The sequence below is a fragment of the Schistocerca piceifrons genome, chromosome 7 (assembly GCF_021461385.2).
Source record: "Schistocerca piceifrons isolate TAMUIC-IGC-003096 chromosome 7, iqSchPice1.1, whole genome shotgun sequence".
Taxonomy (NCBI): domain Eukaryota; kingdom Metazoa; phylum Arthropoda; class Insecta; order Orthoptera; family Acrididae; genus Schistocerca; species Schistocerca piceifrons.
In genome coordinates, this window is record NC_060144.1 from 516,747,466 (window position 1) to 516,769,486 (window position 22,021).

Below are 22,021 nucleotides of genomic sequence, written 5' to 3' on the forward strand. Positions count from 1 at the left end.
GCAATATAACTGTTAAATAATTTAGTTAGATGTGAATGTGTTGAGGTGAACTTCTTTAGCCAAAAATTTGCTATTTTATCTTTTGCAGGGGCTTTCTAATTGTGCGTAGAATTAATTGCTCGGGTGACTTCATGTTGCAAAATTATCACTTCAGGCATTTGTGGTATCATCTTGTACGTGTCTGTTTCTGCTTGTATCCACCGTGCATGTCTGTTATGTTGTACTGGGTTTGACCATATGTTGCTCCAGAAGTGTTCCATGTCTGTCATGTTTGGTGGATTGTCTATTTTAATGTGTGTGTTATCTATTGTCTGGTATAATTTCTTTTGGTTTGTGTTGAATGTTTGGTTTTGTTTCCCTCTATTTTCACTTTTTTTTGCATCTTCTAAGTCGTTTGGCCAATGCTTGTAATTTCTGCTTCTTTTCATCTAATTGCTCTATCGCTTCTTGTTGTGAGATTTTACCTAACCTTTTTTGTTTTTTGTCTGATATTTCATTTCTTATAAATTTGTTAGCTGTCCAATTTCTTTTCTCAGTTTTTCCATTCTGATCTGTAGCCTGTGTTGCCATGCTGGTTTTGTGGGTTTCTTCTGTGTGTTGGTTGGTTCTGATCTCTGCCTAGTGTGTATATTTAGTGTAGTGAGTGCTCCTATATAAATCAGTAGTTGTCACTCTTCCATAGTTGTATTTTCATTTATTTTGTTGTGAATGATTGTGTTGATAGTTGTTATTGTTGTATCGACTTATTATTATTATTTCTTTCCTTTCTCAGACGTTATGTCTGGTTAAAAATGGAAAGTGACGTGGACCTTGATCAAGCGTGACTTCCTTTTAACTGTGCGGTATACGTTACATTGCATTTAGGAACTTTCGGGTAATTGAACATGTATCAATAATTACAGAAGAGGAACCTACAGCCGTAATTTTTCCCGAGAGCATGCAGCTTTACTGTATGGTTAAATGATGATGGCGTCCTCTTGGGTAAAATATTCCGGAGGTAAAATAGTCCCCCATTCAGATCTCCGGGCGGGGACTACACAGGACGACGTTGTTATCAGGAGAAAGAAAACTGGCGTTCTATGGATCGGAGCGTGGAATGTCATATCCCTTAATCGAGCAGGTAGGGTAGAAAATTTAAAAAGGGAAATGGATTCAGAAGGATGTAGGTTGCAATAGGTACTGGGAGATGAAGAAGCTTGCACAGGATAGAGTAGCATGGAGAGCTGCATCAAACCAGTCTCAGGACTGAAGACCACAACAACAAATATATACGTTTGGATGTAGCTGCATTGTGTTGTTGTACTGGTAGATATTGTGTGGTATGACTTCTGTAGTGGATAGTATAATTGGTACAATGTCAACTTTATCCTGATGCCACATGTCCTTGACTTCCTTATTATTATTATCATTGTTATTATTAAATCTAAATATGTGAGTTAGCTAAGTCCTACTCACCATCTTTTACACATTACAATAACAGAAATTATTCTACATAATAGGAGGAGTTGCCAAGAACAAAATTTTTCAGTTTGTTTTCAAGTTTTATTTCGCTATCTGTCAAACATTTTATATCACTGGGTCAGTTACCAAAACATTTACTGCAGTGTTGTGCACTTCTTTTTGTGGAGCAATGAATGTAATTTTTTCTTCTGTGATTGTAATTATGCACATTGTACCTACTGAGCTGCAGTGGATAATTTACAACAAGCTTCTTTTGTGTGTGTAATTTCCTGCCGCCGCTTTGTGAGTAGATTTTTTTTATCTATCCATTTACATTATATAACAACGCAAACAATCAATTATTGGCAAAATTATTTAATTGGTGTGTGCATGTTTTGGGGTCTTATGGGCACCCAGCGGTGAGGTTATCAGTGCCCTGAGATCTATTAAAACAAACGACTGTGGATAAGAACTAAAATTGTCGTACACGCGTGCACTCAAAATGACCACACAATCTCTCTATCACACAGGCACTGTCACATGCACTAAAACCAATGAGGAGGGAAGATAGCTAATCAAGAAAGTAAAACAGAGGGAAAACAAAACACAGAAGAGCTACAAGAACAACACAGGGAAATGTGACCGGCTGGCCACTTACAAAAAACTTGGGTGAGCCAGCCACCCTGTTGACACATTAAAATCATCTCCCCAAAATCTTGTTAAAAACGTGGGACAAATCACAAAAATATAAAATGCGAACCATATTCATTTGATCATTACATAAAATAAACTGCAGGTCCACCAGCAAATCCACTGCAGTCCGCTGGTCAGCAAATAAAATGCAGTCCAATAAGATGTGGCACGTCATAGGGCTGTGGCTGATGCGAAGACGAGTAAGAAGGATCTTGTTCCATTGACGTGGCTGGGAGGAAGTACGCCACGTCCGAGTTGTGGGCTTGACAACACGGAGCTTGTTGGTCAGCTGCAGCCACTCGTCTTCCCATCGACACAGGACTTTATACTTCAACAGCGAGGCGAGAGTATGCACGGGGATAGCACACCGAAAGACATGACAGTCACAACCTTGGATAGATAAAAAATCTACACACAAAGCGGCGGCACACACATAAGAGGCAGTTATAAATGGCAGGCTTTCGGAGCCAGTAGTTCCTTCTTCAGGCAGAAGGGTTGAAGGGGAAGAAAGAGGTGTGAAGGAAAAGGACTGGAGAGGTCTAGGAAAAGGGGTAGATTTCTGGAAAGTCACCCAGAACCACAGGTCAGGGGAGGCTTACCATACACGATGAGAAGGAAAGACTGATGGTGGGGACTGCATTGGGCGAGATTTGAAAACCTGAGAGCTTAAAGGTGGAAGGCAGGGTAATAAGCAGACAGAGAGTGAAAAGCTAAGTGCATTGTACATAAGAGAGGTGGGGCGCAGTGAAAAATAGACAGGAAAGACAATGAAAGATGTAGAAAACAAATGGAGTGAAGCAAAGAGTAGTTACAGTGAAGAAACTAATGTAAGGCAGTACCAATCTTGGTACTGCTGATCTCTTTACAAAACAGCTTCGGAGCACAACATTGGTGACTCATTATTATCCTGGTCTGGAATGTGTTAATCAGCCACTTCGACAGGGGCATGACTTCCTAAAACCATGCCCTGAAATGAGATCCATTCTAGCTGAAATTTTGCACACCACACCTAGAATAGCTTTCCGTCGCCCTCCCAATCTCCATGTGTGCATATTACCCTGTCTTCCACCTTTAAGCACTCAGGTTTTCAAATCTCGTCCGATGCAATCCCCAACAATCAGTCTTTCCTTCTCGTCCTGTACGGTAAGTCTCCCCTGACCTGCGGTTGTGGATGACTTTTCTGAAATCTACCACTTTTCCTAGACCTCTCCAGTCCTTTCCCTTCACCCCTTTTCCTTCCCCTTCAACCCTTCTGCCTGAAGGAGGAGCCACTGTCTCTGAAAGCTTGCCAATTACAACCGCCTTTTATGTGTGTATTCTGCCGCCATTTACATTATATTGTCAATAACTGATTATTTTCATCGTTATATACGCTTCACGAAGAAATAGGTGTATTGTGAAGCAGTAGTCAGAATGCCCAACTCCTTAACAGATGTCTACAAGATGACTGTGGATGGGCACCACATATTATTCTCACAGCATGTTTTTGAGCAACAGATACTTTCTTAAATATGAGTTGCCCCCAGAACATTATTCCATTATCACATTATTGAATGAAAATATGTCAACCTAGTGATCTGTCTCTGCCAAAGATTTGCAATGATTCAAAGTGCAAATGTGGCTGAACTAAGTTGTTTTAGGAGTTCCAAAATGTGCTTCTTCCCAGTCATGTGGCACCCCTAGATGTGGAGAACTGAAGATGTTGTCTTTTTAAAATATAGGGTGACACCATATTCAGAAAACCAATCAATGATACTTTTAAGAATGTTGTTTACCATTTCTTCTGTTGCTGTCTGTATGCTTAAATTGATTACAATACTAGTATTACCGACTAGAAGAATTAATTGTGCTAGTTGTATATTAGATGGAAGATTATTTCCGTGTATGAGGAATGCTAGCAGACCTGAGACGGAGCCTCAGGGACCCCCATACACGATTTATCCCAAGTCAGACTTACATCTCCGGACTACATTGGTTGGATTACCAAATACAACTTTCTGCATTCTTTTGGCTAGATATGACCTTATCCATTGGTTGGATATACCATTAATGCTATAAAACTTCAGTTTATCTTGGAAAATACTACGATTCATGCAGCCAAATGCATTAGATAGGTCACAGCAAATACCAAACCAGCACTATTTTGTTATTTAATGCCTGCAAAATTTGATGAGTGAACATGTAAATGGCATTCTCAGTAGAGCAACTCTTCTGTAACACAAACTGTGATTTGCTGAGGATACGATTGTTGCTCAGGTGAGATACTATTCTAGAATACATCATCTTCTCAAAAATTTTGGAAAATGCCAGAAGTTAAACTGCTCGATAGCTACTGACATCTATCACCTTTCTTAAAGACAACAGCATACTTCAGTCTCTCTGCAAAAATGCCACGAGTCAGTGACCCACTACATATTTCAGATACGACAGGGCTTTTTATATGGGAACAAATCTTTAGTACTCTACTGAAAGCACCACCAAAACCAGATGAGCTTTTATTTTTGATAGAGTATATATCTATTTCAGGAGAAGTTGGCAATACATTCAGATGACTGAATTTTATGTGGCTTGTTTTTTCAACATACTGCTGTGATTTTTCTCTTGAACTATTTGTCCCTATGCTTTCTACTACATTTACACAATTATTATTAAATATATTTGTAACCTGTAACACATCATTTATAACCTTCCATTTAGTTCAACAGTGGTATTATCCTGTTCTGTGGCTGTTGTTCTGTCATTTGTTTCACTACCCTACGGTGACCAGACATCCCATATTTTACAGAATAGTCTCACGTTTAGCTTAAGTGTCCCGTTGTCCCGACAAAATATGTATCAGATGTATATTGTCCCAGTTTTCATTATATTATGAAATAGCTTGATTTTAAGTAACGTGCAGCATAACCAAATGACGAGCAAATGTGGTCATACCCAAAGAATAAAGGAAATACAATCTTGGATTAAACCAAACTGAACTACGTCTATCATTTTCAGTTCCCTTAAGTCTCAAGACAACAGCTGCAAGAATTTGTAGCTCACTACTGTGTTTGTGCTAGCTGTAACTTGCCCTAATGCTACTGCAGAATGTGTGTTCTCAATAACAAATGGTTTATGAATTGAGGAAAAGAGGAGGTTTAGTGTCGAAGCCATTATGAAAATGATTATAACTAAGACTCATTTTCAGGACACTTCTCGGTTTTATTTTTATAAAATTCTATTTGAAAAAATCAAACTCCTGAATGACATACATTCTTCTGCAAAATATAACAAAAAAAGTTTTTCAGAAACTTCCAGGCCAATTGAGAGTAAATAATGTAAAGGTATTTTGATCAATAGGCAACTGAAACCACACTGCGAGCCCTGCTTGTCACTATTGATGCCACCTCCCTTTATACTAACATTCCTAAATCCCATGGCCTTACTGCTACTGAACACTACCTTTCCCAATGCCCGATGGATTCCAAACCAACAACCACTTTCCTAGTTGCGATGATCAACTATATGCTCACCCACAGCTACTTCTCCTTTGAAGGCATTACCTGCAAACAAATTCGGGGTACGGCTATGGGTACCCACATGGCACCTATGCCAACCTATTCATGGGCCATCTACAAGAATCCTTCCTAAAAACCCAGGATCCTAAACCCCTCACCTGGTTCAGACTCAATGATGACATTTTGCTATCTGGATTGAGGGTAAGGACACCCTATCCACATTCCACCCATTGCACCAGTACCCCAACAGCTTCTCCCCCATTTGCTTCACCTGGTCCTACTCAACCCAACAAGTCACCTTCCTAGATGTTGATATCCACCTCAAAGATCGCTACATCAGTACCTCTGTCCGTATCAAACCTACTAATCGCCAGCAATATCTCCACTTCGACAGCTGCCACCCGTTCCATACCAAGAAGTCCCTTCCATACAGCGCAGCCATCTTTGGTCGTCACATCTGCAGAGACGAGTGGTCCCTTTTGAAATATACCGAAGGTCTCACTGAAGCCTTCAAAGACCATAATTATCCTCCCAACGTTGTACAAAAACAAATCTCCCGTGCCTTATGTTTCCAGTCTCCCACCTCCCAAAGTTCCACTGTCCAGCCACAAAAGAGCATTCCCCTCATAACTCAGTACCAACCAGGACTGGAGCAACCGAATTATATTCTCCACCAGGGTTTCAACTACCTTTCATCATGCTTTGAAATGAGATATGTCCTGCCCACTATCATTCCCACACAACATACCCATCCACCTTACACAAACTCTGCTCCCAATGCCTTCCCTCATGGCTCGTACCCCCAAATAGACCTAGATGTAAGATGCGTCCCATACATCCTTCCACCACCACTTACTTCAGTCCAATCACAGACATTGCCTATCCCATCAAAGGCAGGCCTACCTGTGAAAGCGGTCATGTGATCTACAAGCTAAGCTGCAACCACGGTGCTTCATTCTATGTGGGCATGGCAACCAACAAGCTGTCTGCCCACGTGAATGGCCACCAACAAACTGTGGCCAAGAAACAAATGGACCACCTTGTTGCTGAACATGCTGCCAAACATGACATCCTTCATTTCAATGACTGCTTCACAGCCTGTGCCATATGGATCCTTCCCATCCAACACTAGCTTTTCTGAATTGTGCAGGTGGTAACTCTCTCTGCAATACATCCTACGTTCCCTTAACACTTGCAAGCTAACATCCCAAAGATGTCCGGGCTCACATGCGGTTCCTCTTCGTCGAAATGTCTTGGCTCAAACTCGTCTAGAGGTTGAACCGCACGTCGCGTTAAGTGCCCTAAATTAGACACTTGTGACCCTTTGGTTAAATTGTCTGGCTGACGGCACGTATGCGAAACTGTATCTTTAATATAATATATAACAACAGCAATAATAACATCGGGAACTAAATTAACGACTCATAAATGGTGTAGCCCACACACTTGCGATTTGGTTAGGATAACGTTTATTCAGAAAGCAAATTAATAGCGAAAGAGGTCATATTTAGAATTACTATTACACTCGAGCACATATCCATTTGACACAATTCGATCATTCACAATCTCATCGCAAATTACAAGTCCAATACTCCACCCCATTAACTACGGGAAAAGTTGAGAGTTCACACCAGGCGCTCACCGCTCAGAGACTAAGCCCTGCGATACCACATAACGCGAAATTTGCTAAGTCATTTCACTCCCTAGCTACCTAAAGAAATACCATCCGCTTTCGCATCTCCACCGGCACTGTTCCTCTTTGTTGTCTAGACCAGAACTGTCCGCCTTGCGCCTGCACCAACACTGTCTACTTTGGTGTCTCCAGCCGCGTCCCCTGCGTGCCAAACATCGTCGCTCGACTGACTAGGGCAGTTCCCTTTCCTGAAGGCATCCATCTGATTGGCTACAGCTTATTCTACATTACTTTACATTATAACATATTTAAATAATCAAAGCCTGGCCACTTTCACGTGCTAAATAAAGTAACAATAATATCCATTACATAATAAACTTTAAATTCCTTTACATAAAAGCAACACGATTTCCTTCTTAACTTTGAATGTCATAGCCAGTAGCCTTGCACCAATGTGCTTTCTGATAAATAAATAAAGAACAAAAGTAACTATTATGCACTAAACATTACAACAAATATTCTATTACCTAACGATTCAATAAGGTGTCATGCTGTCATCATTCAGTGTGTTTTGTGTGGAGGAAATGATGATCTGAAGCTTAACAGAAAATACCGATAATTTACATTTACTACATCTTTTAAACAAATAAAGTTACAGAGTTGATATTTACAACATTTGTCATTTTAATGATGTGCTTCTATAAGAAATGTTGATAATTAAGATCGACCAAAGCATTCAGATTTTAGCATTCAGGTCTTTGTTACAAAACTTGTTAATTTCACTTTAACAGTAAATCTTAAACTATTATAGATATGAACAATATTCAAGATTTATCGGGAACACCACGAAAATTTATGAAGGATGGTAGATTAAAATTATTGTGGCTTCATTCCCTGAATTACTGAAGAATTAAATAGTTTTCATAAATGTTTCCCTTTATGGCCAATCTTAGGTCTGCCATATTTAACACTGCTACGTCTCCTTGGTCACAAACAGCTTCAACAGGGTTTCCCCATGATGTAGGTTCTAGTCTGCCTCATGTGTACACTACAACTCTTAGGCCTCGTTCAGCACATTAGATGTCTGTGCATTTCCCCATCTTATGGCATATCTGTGCTCCTTGTGGCACAAGGTCCTGGACGACAGGGTTCATTACACAATTCCTGAGGGCTGACTCTTTAGGCCATATACTTAAATGAGAGTGAAATGCTTGTTAACTCACACCTTGCTGGCCTCAACCTTCATTAGTCATTGTCCTCACCCATCCAGCCCCTAACCTGTTCCCATTCCAGCACTACACAGCCATCATTCGACCATCACATTCAGTCTTTTTATTTTTCTCCTTTTCTGTTACTTCCCCCTCCCCCCTTCTGCCATGCCCTCCGCCTTACCTGCAGCATGTCACTGTCCGCCACCCCCACCATGCTATCCCTCCCCCTCCCCGCCCCAGCTGACTCTCACCCCCACCCAGTCGCCACCGCATGATGCACTGGTGCTGCTGCTCGCAGTGTGGTTTCAGTTGCCTGAGACTGCGGTCGTGTGTGTGTGTGTGTGTGGTTTCAGTTGCCTGAGACTGCGGTCGTGTGTGTGTGTGTGTGTGTGTGTGTGTGTGTGTGTGTGTGTGTTTTGTTGACAAAGGCCTTACTGGTCGAAAGCTTTATTTATTTGTGACATTCTTTTTGTTGTGCTTATCTGCAAATATATGGTGAATAGCAGCATTCCTTTTGATAATAAAGGTATTTTGATGGTTTTTTTTGTATAAATTTTAAGAAATTGGTATGATGATCTATATAGTTGTAGCATAAATCAAGTAGTTTGACACAAATCTTAACAAAACTTTCCACAAAATGTCAGCTCATTTCAACTTGTAATTTGGGTCCCATATTTAGATTCTGCAAATCTGGTCTGCTTAAACAATACTCCATATAGTCTTAAGTTTGTTGTCGAAATTACTTAGTTCTGAAATTATGTGCATGTACACTGATTTTGTAATAACTTTTTTTAGTAATTTTGAGTAATTTTTGTAGTGTGCAACTACTGCAGGATCTCTCTATTTGTTCTTGCCAGCAGGCACAGTTCCCTTTTACTTTCACAAAATACTTCAATCCTTCTAGTGATACAAAGTTTTTTTACACAGCTGTTTAATGCCCTTTCTGATTATCTAATGCAGAACACTATTTTCAAATAGTGATATGAATTTAGATTACATTTGATGTTAGAATGTGACTCATAATAAATTTCATCCCAGGTCATCTCTTGTAAAGCGTTCTTTAAATTTATTCTATTCTATTCCTACTGGCTCTATCCACGCTTGTAAAGTTAATTTCTGAGATCAAATTGTAGGGTACAATTTAGGTTTCCAGATCATTTTTCCAATCAGAATCCTTTCGAAAAGGTACACTGAAATCACCACAGACTATTAACTGATTGCTGTTGACTGATAGATAACATAGTAGGGAATTCAGATTCCTAAAAACAGTTCAAAATTTCCCATTGGAGATTTGCATACAGTTACAATTAGAAGTGAACTGGTTTTCAGTTTTAATTTACAAGCATGCATTTCTATATGCTGATCACTAAAAGTTTCAATGTTTCGAAACTTGTATTCTGTTTTATAAATGCAACAACTCCTCCTTTTCCCATACTAGTTCTGCATGAGTAAGATACTAGAGTGTAATCTTTTCTATGTAACTTATCTAATCCTCTGGTTTTTGTTGCTCAGATAGGCACAGGATGTCTGCAACAATAGCAGGGTCATTCCACGTCAGGGGGACCAGGGGTCCCCACTCAACCATCTCCAAATTTTACGAAATTTGGTGCGGAAGTTCTATATGATCTTTGGTGGCTACATACGAAATCTCAGTTCAGTATCTTCAGTGGTTGAATTCTTAGGGAGTTTTAAAGAGAGGCTACTCACCTCCACATCATGTACGAAGGTGCAAATGTGCCAACTTCGCTAGGCTTTTTTAAAAGTTCTAGCAAATATTTGGTCATTTGCTTTATTATATACAAACAACTTTTCATGCTAAATCACACCGTGGTGAAAATTAGGTATTTAGCCATACCTAAATATAGACACAAGCCTCTACAGTGGCTAAAAAATTCATAGCGCTATTCTGAGAGCCATGGTTTGACCAACCACTGCTACTTTTCATATGAACCAATCACGCCAGAACTTCAGATAGCTATTCCTACCTCTGATGTCAATATACCAATCAAATTTAATTAGCACTGGATGCCCAGGTCAAAATATATGCATCTGCAAAGTTGGCCAAAATTTTCTAATTGCAATTTTAGGGTATTTTTGAGGAGCTAGATCTCAACTGTGCCTTCTTCAATCCTCTTTTTCTTGCTACAGCTGGAAAAAAACATGCTTTAAGCTGCCAAAGAAATATTATTTAATTTCTCGATCTTTCAGTTTCACGAGTAAGAATACGTTTCAAAAGTTATTATTTTATCACTTGGAGAAGATTGAAAAGTCAAATATTTTGCTCATTAAGTCCCATAATTAATTATTTTTTTCGAGTGTATAACACAGTTTCAAACATTAATTTAACACATGACATAAAAACAAGTGAAATAAAAAACACAGCAAATTTGTAGAACAAAAATACTAAAGAGTCAGTTCCATTTTTAGTTAAGCAGTTCTACAATTTTGTCAATGACCGAGTGTGGATAACTATCATCCTGGCGATGATATGTTGATCAGGAATCTAGCAGGTATCTTTAGCAGTCGGCCAGTGGAAGGAATGAGCATGACCGTGTGGGTGCATAAAGCTGATGAGGATGTCTTGTTGTTCATGTGAAACCTCACATTTCCAACCCACCAAAAATCGCCATACATACAAGTAACATACTGTCCTGGTTGTAAACTTGGAATTGAGACTGCTGGAATTTCTTCATCTGTTTCGAAGGCATTAACTGTGAATGCTGTAGCATCATTAGAAACTCTGCTTATTCTGAGTTGATTACAATTAATAGATTTTCTCTTGTTCCAGATACTGTATGTACCATGGTAAACCTTGTTTCTTAATCTGGGTGTATTTTTTCCATTTCTTCTTTTGATACATTAAAAAGCTTTACACCTGGAATACTATCATCACAGAATTTGAATAAATCATATGGAGTCAATATTTTATGAATATAATAGAGGGAAACATTCCACGTGGGAAAAATATATCTAAAAACAAAGATGATGTGACTTACCAAAAGAAAGCGCTGGCAGGTCGATAGACACACAAACAAACACAAACATACACACAAAATTCAAGCTTTCGCAACCAACGGTTGCTTCGTCAGGAAAGAGGGAAGGAGAGGGAAAGACGAAAGGATGTGTGTTTTAAGGGAGAAGGTAAGGAGTCATTCCAATCCCGGGAGCGGAAAGACTCACCTTAGGGGGAAAAAAGGACGCGTATACACTTGCGCACACACACACATATCCATCCACACATATACAGACACAAGCAGACAAGGCCTTTGAATATGTCTGCTTGTGTGTGTGTGTGTGTGTGTGTGTGTGGGGGGGGGGGGGGGGGGGGGGGGCGCGCGAGTGTATACCCGTCCTTTTTTCCCCCTAAGGTGGGTCTTTCCGCTCCCGGGATTGGAATGACTCCTTACCCTCTCCCTTAAAACCCACATCCTTTCGTCTTTCCCTCTCCTTCCCTCTTTCCTGATGAAGCAACCGTTGGTTGCGAAAGCTTCAATTTTGTGTGTATGTTTGTGTGTCTATCGACCTGTCAGCGCTTTTATTTTGGGGAGTCAATATTTTGTTATCTAAGGCCCTCTGAAGACTAGTACAGGCTGTACGTCCTTTTTCTGTTCCCCCAGTGTCGTCACAAGGCAATTTACTGCGGCTTGTTTCAAAAAAATTCCATTTGGCAGTGATGCCAAAATCCTTTTTTTGCAGGCATAAATTGATGGAAAGACTCACCTTAGGGGGAAAAAGGACAGGTATACACTTGAACACACACACACACATATCCATCCACACATATACAGACACAAGCAGACAAGGCCTTTGAATATGTCTGCTTGTGTGTGTGTGTGTGTGTGTGTGATGGAATTTTTGAAATTCTTATACTGAGCAGCTGAATCATCACTAAAGTAATAAATGTTCTTAATATTTTCAGTCTTTGTCTTTAAATAGTTTATCAACTTTATTTGAAGGAAATGGAAAGCAAAGGTATTATGAGAGAACAGTCGCTGGCCATACAAATGCTAATATTCTGACATTCTTTGCCATCGAAATAGACATCAGAGGGATGAAATGTGGCCTGACTATTCTTCCAATGGAATCCTTGCACAGTATCCAGAACAACAAATGAATAACTCTCAGCAAAATCTATCAATATAATTAATTCATTTTCTGCAAGATTTCTTTTTAGCTGCTTAAGATATAAACTTTGGTGTTCTGACACAAAGTGATGGCTTCTTAAACTGGTAATTTTCAAAATTAATGATTCCATGAAATCTTCAAAAGTTCTCTGGCAAGCCTCCAATGTGTCTCTGCCAGCACGGACCCACTGCTTGTATTCCATTGTTTCTCCAGGTTCATAGTCTTTAAGAGTCTTCAAGAAAAGCCTCTAGTCGCATTTTTCCTGGACATTCCTCACAATATTGGAGCATACATTTTTTTAAATTCCAAACTGCGTACAGTTTTTTCATTAAATCCTTGTAGTCATCTTGAACGGATGTTGCTGAAGCCAACATTAATTTGACATTTTGATGAATTGCACATACACATACTGAATGTGATCCATGGATATGACCGATAAATTGAACAGTTTTCGGCTGTGGGGAATGATGGGTGACACTGCTACGTCACTCATCAAATTTTTGCAGCTCTTTGGACTACTGGCCGAGCTGGTTAAGTGCTCTGTATGTGGTGAGTATATGAAGTTAACAAAAGTTCCAGCGTCTTGGACCAGGGACAGCTATACGTGGAGGTGCCAGCGTGACAAAGTTTGGCGCTCCATTCGTTGGGGTATTACCATTTTTGTTACCAGTCCTCACACAGTTTTTGCGCGCATGAGGTGGGTGTGAGTGAGCGAACGGTCCTTGATTGGTATTCTTTTTGTCGAGAGGTCTGTTCAGAATTCTCTAAATACAGGGGTAAGTTGGGTGGGTCTGGAGTAAAAGTTGAGATTGATGAGTCACAGTTTGGTAGGTGGAAGTATGGGAGGGATAAGCCTGTGATTGGTTTATGGGTGTGGAGGGGCTGTGGTATCGGGGTCTGATTCTTCTGAGAGTGTGTTTAGGGTTGTGGAAAATCGTAAAAAGAGGGAGTTAGCGGAGTTGAGTCAAGATTATGCAGAACAGGGGAGTACGGTAGTTTCTGATGGGTTTGTGTCTTATAGTGGGTTGGGTCGGGAGGGTTACAATCATTTAGTTGTTAATCACAACGTAGAGTTCAAAAAGGGGAGAGTGGGGCCTGTACAAATACTATAGGGGGATTTTGGGGGGGGGGGGGGGGGGCTGTTAAATCTGTAATAGGGAAGGGGAAGAGGCGTTCTTCCAACCTTCAGGCTCATTTATATGAGTACTGTTGGCTGAAGAGCGTACTGTATTTTTAGGGTTTTTGTAAGGGCTGCTAGTAAGATGTACAGACCCAGGGTTGTGAGTTAGTGAGGTTTGGGGAAGGGGGGGGGGGGTGATTGGGTCTGGGTTGGGGGGGGGTTACGTTTGGGGAGGAAGGTGGGTGGGGGATGGTTGTGGCTTTTTGTTTTTGTTGTGGAGGATTCACTTTGTTGTACTTTTTTTTAGTTGTAGGCTGTGTATGGTTTTTGTTTTGTTTTTGGTTAGTGTTTGTTTCTTTGGTTTTGATTTTTTGAGGGAGGAGGGGTGTGGGGGGAGGGGGTTGTGAAGTTAGTTTGTAGTTTATTCTGTTTGTGTGTGTGGGGGTGGGGCGGGGGCTGTGTGTGATTATGGTGTCCGATCTAGTAGGCAGCGCCAAAGCTTTCATGTGGTGAGTTTTTGTTTATTTTTCTTCATGTTTTTATCTCGTTAGATGATATGTGGATCATGCATCGGGGCGGGGGAGTTGTGTTGTGTAGCTGGTATTGGTGAGTTCGTTTTGTGTGTTGTTGTTTACCCTGTGAGGTTAAGGGAAGTGTTCGATTCCCGATTTGGTGTTTTCTTGTAGTTTTTGAGGTAGTGATGATTGTGGATGGGGTTGTAGGTTTTGGGGTTTATGAACTTGTATCGGTAGTTTCCGTTGACCTATATAGGTCAAGGGAAGAGTTCGATTCCATTGGATATTGTTTCTAGATGATTTTGCGAATGTTGTGGTTAGTTCACTTTACTGGTTTTGTCATTTGGTTTAATGGCGTATGTTTATTGTGAGTTTGTCCCCACCCAAAAACCCCCAATTTCCCCCGCTTTTCCCGTTAGTTTCATTATATTATAGGAGGAATGCGTGTTTGATGGTTTTTCGATCTACACTCCTGGAAATGGAAAAAAGAACACATTGACACCGGTGTGTCAGATCCACCATACTTGCTCCGGACACTGCGAGAGGGCTGTACAAGCAATGATCACACGCACGGCACAGCGGACACACCAGGAACCGCGCTGTTGGCCGTCGAATGGCGCTAGCTGCGCAGCATTTGTGCACCGCCGCCGTCAGTGTCAGCCAGTTTGCCGTGGCATACGGAGCTCCATCGCAGTCTTTAACACTGGTAGCATGCCGCGACAGCGTGGACGTGAACCGTATGTGCAGTTGACGGACTTTGAGCGAGGGCGTATAGTGGGCATGCGGGAGGCCGGGTGGACGTACCGCTGAATTGCTCAACACGTGGGGCGTGAGGTCTCCACAGTACATCGATGTTGTCGCCAGTGGTCGGCGGAAGGTGCACGTGCCCGTCGACCTGGGACCGGACCGCAGCGACGCACGGATGCACGCCAAGACCGTAGGATCCTACGCAGTGCCGTAGGGGACCGCACCGCCACTTCCCAGCAAATTAGGGACACTGTTGCTCCTGGGGTATCGGCGAGGACCATTCGCAACCGTCTCCATGAAGCTGGGCTACGGTCCCGCACACCGTTAGGCCGTCTTCCGCTCACGCCCCAACATCGTGCAGCCCGCCTCCAGTGGTGTCGCGACAGGCGTGAATGGAGGGACGAATGGAGACGTGTCGTCTTCAGCGATGAGAGTCGCTTCTGCCTTGGTGCCAATGATGTCGTATGCGTGTTTGGCGCCGTGCAGGTGAGCGCCACAATCAGGACTGCATACGACCGAGGCACACAGGGCCAACACCCGGCATCATGGTGTGGGGAGCGATCTCCTACACTGGCCGTACACCACTGGTGATCGTCGAGGGGACACTGAATAGTGCACGGTACATCCAAACCGTCATCGAACCCATCGTTCTACCATTCCTAGACCGGCAAGGGATCTTGCTGTTCCAACAGGACAATGCACGTCCGCATGTATCCCGTGCCACCCAACGTGCTCTAGAAGGTGTAAGTCAACTACCCTGGCCAGCAAGATCTCCGGATCTGTCCCCCATTGAGCATGTTTGGGACTGGATGAAGCGTCGTCTCACGCGGTCTGCACGTCCAGCACGAACGCTGGTCCAACTGAGGCGCCAGGTGGAAATGGCATGGCAAGCCGTTCCACAGGACTACATCCAGCATCTCTACGATCGTCTCCATGGGAGAATAGCAGCCTGCATTGCTGCGAAAGGTGGATATACACTGTACTAGTGCCGACATTGTGCATGCTCTGTTGCCTGTGTCTATGTGCCTGTGGTTCTGTCAGTGTGATCATGTGATGTATCTGACCCCAGGAATGTGTCAATAAAGTTTCCCCTTCCTGGGACAATGAATTCACGGTGTTCTTATTTCAATTTCCAGGAGTGCATTTTCATGTTTGTTGTCATGTTTACGTAATGACCATCATAGTCGAGATATGGGAGTAGTTGTGAATGGTCGTTTCCGCCATAGTGGTGACGTCGCTGGTCTAAGCAAACGGATGGAATCTGACATTTCCATTAGCCCGAAGTTCAGGCATAATTGGCTAAAACTATGGCTCTCAGCATAGCAAGACGAATTTTTTTAGCCACTTTAGAGGCTTGTAGCTAAATTTTTTGTTGTTGTTGTGATGGTCTTCAGTCCTGAGACTGGCTTGATGCAGCATTCCATGCTACTCTATCCTGTGCAAGCCTCTTCATCTCCCAGTATTTACTGCAACCTACATCCTTCTGAATCTGCTTATGTATTCATCTCTGGTCTCCCTCTATGATATTTACCCTCCGCGCTGTCCTCCAATACTAAATTGGCAATCCCTTGATGCCTCAGAACATGTCCTACCAACCGATCCCTTCTTCTAGTCAAGTTGTGCCACAGACTCCTCTTCTCCCCAATTCTATTCAATACCTCCTCATTAGTTATATGATCTACCCATCTAATCTTCAGCATTCTTCCGTAGCACCACATTTCGAAAGCTTCTATTCTCTTCTTGTCCAAATTATTTATTGTCCATGTTTCATTTCCATACATGGCTACACTCCATACAAATACTTTCAGAAATGACTTCCTGTCATTTAAATCTATACTTGATGTTAACAAATTTCTCTTCTTCAGAAACGCTTTCCTTGCCATTGCTAAATTTAAGTATGGCTAAATCCCTAATTTTTGCCATGGTGTGATTCAGCATAAAAATTTTTCTATGTACATCAAAGCAAATGACCGAATGATTGCTAGAACTTTTAAAAAAGCCTAGCAAAGTTGGCACATTTGCACCTTCATACGTGATATGGAGGTGAGTAGCCTCTCTTTAAAATCCCCTACGAATTCAATCAGTGAAGATACTTGTCTGAAACTTGGTATATAACCATCAAAGACCATGTAGATAGAACCTTCACACCAAATTTCATTAGATTTATAGATGGTCGAGTGGGGCCATTTTTTAATATTGGTCCCTTTGACTTGGGATGACCCAACATTCACCATTTTTATTAATTTATTTTTTAAGGAACTTTTCATGAATTTGTGGTACATTACCTGACTTTCCAATGGCCGGATAATGACGTCTTCTGCAGTGAATGGGTTACCAAACATGGAATAATTGTCATGTATTGGTGGTGGTGGTCTTGGGGCACGTCCTCTTCGAATGTTTTCATCTGTGTATTGGCTGATGTACTGGACCGGTGGTAATGGCAGTGAACTAACCTGGGCCGTTTCCGATGCCATGGTAGGTTATTTACTGCAAAACAATACATGTATTCGATGAATATGGATAGCTTAACACTGATGTTAACCTATCCGTCAGACACCTAACTGCTCTCCCCCTGGGTCGACAATTTATTACATTTGAATGAATGTCTTCTATGAGACTGTTCTCCCAAGATATATATAATTTTAACTATCTGCTGCGATATTACGAAACGCGATTTTCTGCATGCAAATACTAAGTGTGAGTTTTCACTTGCTTCTATGCGGAGCAGGTATCAGTATCACGAGGTCTACGTTGAATGTTGTTCATTCGTACAATTATAATTTCACAATAAATCATTAGTAACTTCGTGTTAAGCGGCACTACTATTACACACCACGAGTACAAAAGTTTATATATTTACAAAAGTGATAACAGAAATCGCAAGAACTGACCTTTTCCCGTGAGCTGACTCTAAACGAAAAGCCATGCATTTTCGTTGCAGTGTTTACTATAACAAAACAATTGACTGATTCAAAACATGCTTCCGCACGTAAACTGCAGACAACAATTGTTTTGAAGACTGCTTTAGTCGACTATGAACTTGGATAATAATTATGAACTTGTGCCATTTCCATTTCACGAAGGGCTTGACATGTTTTTCAAACTGTGTAAATAAAATAAAATAAACATTCTTGAATCGATGGTGCATAGCATGCTAATGACTTGTATAGGTCGTACATTCGGGTGACGTTGTACGTATATTTCCGACTTCCTCGTACGAAGTTGAATGAAAATATTGTAGTCGTATGCTGAATGGAAGTTTGAATGAGAAATCTGAAAAAGCAAACTTTTGCTGGAGTAATTTAATGATGTAGAGTTTCGTGAAATCTAGTACAGCTGGGTTTCCTGTATAAGAAAAAGTGATGTAAGTTAAATGACAATCAAACCTGTTTATATGCGGTTGAAATGTCAAAACACGTTGTCCCATATTTTGACATCTATATGTCCATATGATTTGATGTTCCTTCTCAGTGTGTATGATAAACCCCAAAAGAATTATTGCATAGTGAAAAATTACGCAAAAGCAATAGAACTATTGCCTCCAAAAGATTTTGAAATGTTAACTCATAGCTTAGAGATACTTGTCTAAGAAATGACCGAAGATGCAGCATATTTGAGAAGTTATCTGTCAAAATAAACTATAAACCTAAATACATACGTACAAAACAAAACATTTGGGGAAATAATGTGCCATTGTTTTCACTTTGAGGAACTGTATCATTTTGAACAAATACATAACTTATATTTTGACAAATTGTTAAGAACAATTCGCATAAATGCCTATAGCAAGATTTTTGAGCAAATTTTCAGTGAGAAACACCCATAAATTGCACTGATAAATGGCACCGTTTACCTACCTTGGGTAGTTGCTTACTCATTAACATTAATCATGATCTTTGCAGAATCGTGAGAGAAAACCTAATGTTATCCTTTATTTCACATATATTCCCATGGTTTTTAGGAGTTATTATTTGTTCAAGGAATGGTGCCATTTCAGTAGGCCTACTTATTTGTCTAACTGTATTCAGATGCAGATTTCCAAATTTTGTAGCTAGTAACCAATGAGTTGTGGAACATTCACAGATTTATTTGGTGCTTCTACATGGTGGTCAAACTATGGCAGGAAAAGATGGTGCAGATGAAGTAGTTAAACAAGGTTTGATGATAAAACGGTCTCAAAATAAAAAGAGATTCACACCAGTGAATTACAAGCAGCGATGGTTCGTCCTCACAAGGCGTTTTTTGATATATTACGACAGTGATGGCGAGGTGAGTACCTTTTACTGTGTTTCATTGTACTGTTACTATATCATAACAGCTAAAATTATGAAATGTGATTTCTCATTGTATAGCACGTTCAGATGCACCCACAAAGTAATCTTACAATTAGAGAAGAGTTGACATTTACATTATGACCTTCACCTATTTCTTCTCATTTCAGTATTTGTGTAAACAAAACTAAATGCTTCTCTTGATTCTGTGTGCTATTTTGTAAAGAAATTTCTTAGAAACAGAAGCTCTGTGTATGTTTTCGGGTATGTTCAATTATATTTTACCAAGATGCCTTGTAACACAACTAAATACTTAAACCTCTGTTGAGTTTGCCTATTATGTCAAGTTAGTGACTTGACACAATCCATTGAAAGGAACTTCATCTAAAATGATGAAAATATTTCCAGTTTTTGTATCATCATGCTTAACGATGTTGAGAAGAATTTTATTCATCAGCTTTGAGAAGTCACAAATCCATCAAATACTTATTGGCGTAATTCAGCATTATTTCACTTTGTGATTTAAGTTGACAAGAAATGGAAACAAAACAGGATACATGAATGTTTTAATCAGTTCTAAGAATTATCACCTGCAACCTGTGAACATTATAATAATACTGATATATGGGTGTCATGTATTTTCATGTACTCAAATCACGGGGTATTCCCCTTGTTTAATTCTTACATTACTTAAAAGATAAGTGGTGTAGACATTATTGTCAGTGGTGTTGTGATACAGCTGAAGTCACTAAAATTGAACAAAGCTCCAGGGTCCGACTGTGCCCTTATCAGATTCTGTACCAGATTTGTGGCTGAGTATGCCCCTCTTGTAACCATAATCTACCAAAGATCTGTGGTAGATTATGGATGGGGAGGAGAGAATATGCCAATGATAGGGAGAACACATTGATCACACGAGTCTATAAGGAAGGTAGCAGAAATCATCCACAAAGCTACCCTCTAGTATTCCCAATGTCCAGTTGTTGTAAAATCTTAGAACATATTCTGAGATCAAACATAATGAGGCATCTCAAACAGAAGAGGTCCACCATTATGAGCAGCAAGGATTCCAAGAATATCAATCATGTGTAACGTGACTTGCATTGTTCCCTTTTAACATCTTGAAAGTCATGGAACAAGGAAGTCAGGTAGCTGTAGTGTCTTGATTTCTGAAAGGGTTTGACTTGCTATCACATCTACACTTATTATTGAAAGTACAATTGTGTGGGATATCAAGCAGAATTTGTGACTGGATTGCGCATTTGTTGTAAGGGAGAACGTAACATGTTGTCTTAGGAGAGTCATCAACAGATGTAGAAGTAACTTCAGGTGTGCCCCAGGGAGGTGCACTGGGATCCTATCTGTGCATGTTGTATATTAATGATCTTGCTGACAACATTAATAGTAACCTATAACTTTTCGGATGTGACACATTTATCTATAATGAAGTACTGTGTGAAAAAAGAGCAGAAATATTCATTCAGATTTTGAGAAAATATCAAACTGGTGTAAAATGGTGGCAACTTTCTTTAATTGTGCAGAAATGTAAAATTGTTCACTTCACAAAACTTAAAATACAGTACCCTGCGACTACAGTATCAATGAGACGCAATTGGAAACATTCAACACTCACAAATACCTGGGAATAACAATTTGTAGTTGCTCTAGTTTGAAATTGAGTGGAAGTGTTTGTTACACTGTGAAAACAGTGTAGGTGACATAAATTGTGGCTGTACTTTACAAAATGTATTTGTATTTATTGTTCAGCTAATTCAATCTTTACAGTGTGTAGCCTCTTTAACATTATGCTAACAAACGCAGTTCAGTCAATTGTTCAGTGCCTCTCAGTCTCTTGCCATCCCCTGTCTGTTGAAGCAGGCAACATTTCCTCAGTTCTTTATCCCAATGGTTGGTTGATCTTTCTGTGGGACTCCACGCTGGTACTGCCTTTGTCCATCTTCCATTATTTCTTCATGCAATTGTTGTGCTCATTTCATTACTCCTTTCACAGCATCCTGTTATTGCTCTTATTTTTTCATATTTTATCCAATCTTTTGTAGTCAAACCTAGGAGTGACTTTTTCATAGTTCTTCGCGTGCGCACTCACGCACGCACGCCCACACACACACACACACACACACACACACACACACACACACACACACACATTTTGAACAGAAAAGTAGTTAGCCTGGGAACACTTATGTCCAATTATAATGTGGTCACCACCAACAATGATCTGGTCACTTTTTCTTCAAAAAATTTTTATATTCACATTTCAGGTGCAGCCCATCTTCAGAACATCAAATGGAATAGCCTTCATTCAAAGTCTGGAATCATTTGTGTTTGTTTTTGCCTTCAGTGCTCAATTAGCTATCCACGTGATTGAGTTCTGACATAATATAAAATTGAATATTGCCTATGCTAGGGTTCTTATATTCTGTGTTGCCCACCCGGTTGTCCGTGCGGTCTAACGCACGGCTTTCCAGGTGGGAAGGAGCGCTGGTCCCCGGCATAAATCTGCCTGGCGGTTTTGTGTCGAGGTCCGGTGAACCGGCCAGTCTGTGGATGGTTTTTAGGCGGTTTTACATCTGCCTCAGCGAATGCGGGCTGGTTCCTCTTATTCCAACTCAGCTACACTATGTTGGTGATTGCTGCACAAACAAGTTCTCCATGTACGCGGACACCACCATTACTCTACCATGCAAACATAGGGGTTACACTCGTCTGGTGTGAGACATTCCCTGGGGGGTCCACCGGGGGCCGAACCGC

General features: G+C 40.7%; 1 protein-coding gene across 1 annotated transcript in view; it reads right to left on the reverse strand.

Annotated features, from left to right (window-relative positions):
* The window catches only part of LOC124804593 (mediator of RNA polymerase II transcription subunit 7), a 49,444-nt gene extending 31,446 nt beyond the window's left edge, over positions 1-17,998 (reverse strand). The window contains exons 1-2 of the mRNA XM_047264784.1: positions 17,870-17,998; positions 17,264-17,465 (exon numbers count right to left, since the gene is read on the reverse strand). Of these exons, the coding sequence (XP_047120740.1) occupies positions 17,264-17,452 (189 nt within the window). The 5' untranslated portion in view covers positions 17,453-17,465; positions 17,870-17,998. The remainder of the gene's footprint in view (positions 1-17,263; positions 17,466-17,869) is intronic.
* Between the last annotated feature and the right edge of the window lie 4,023 nt (positions 17,999-22,021).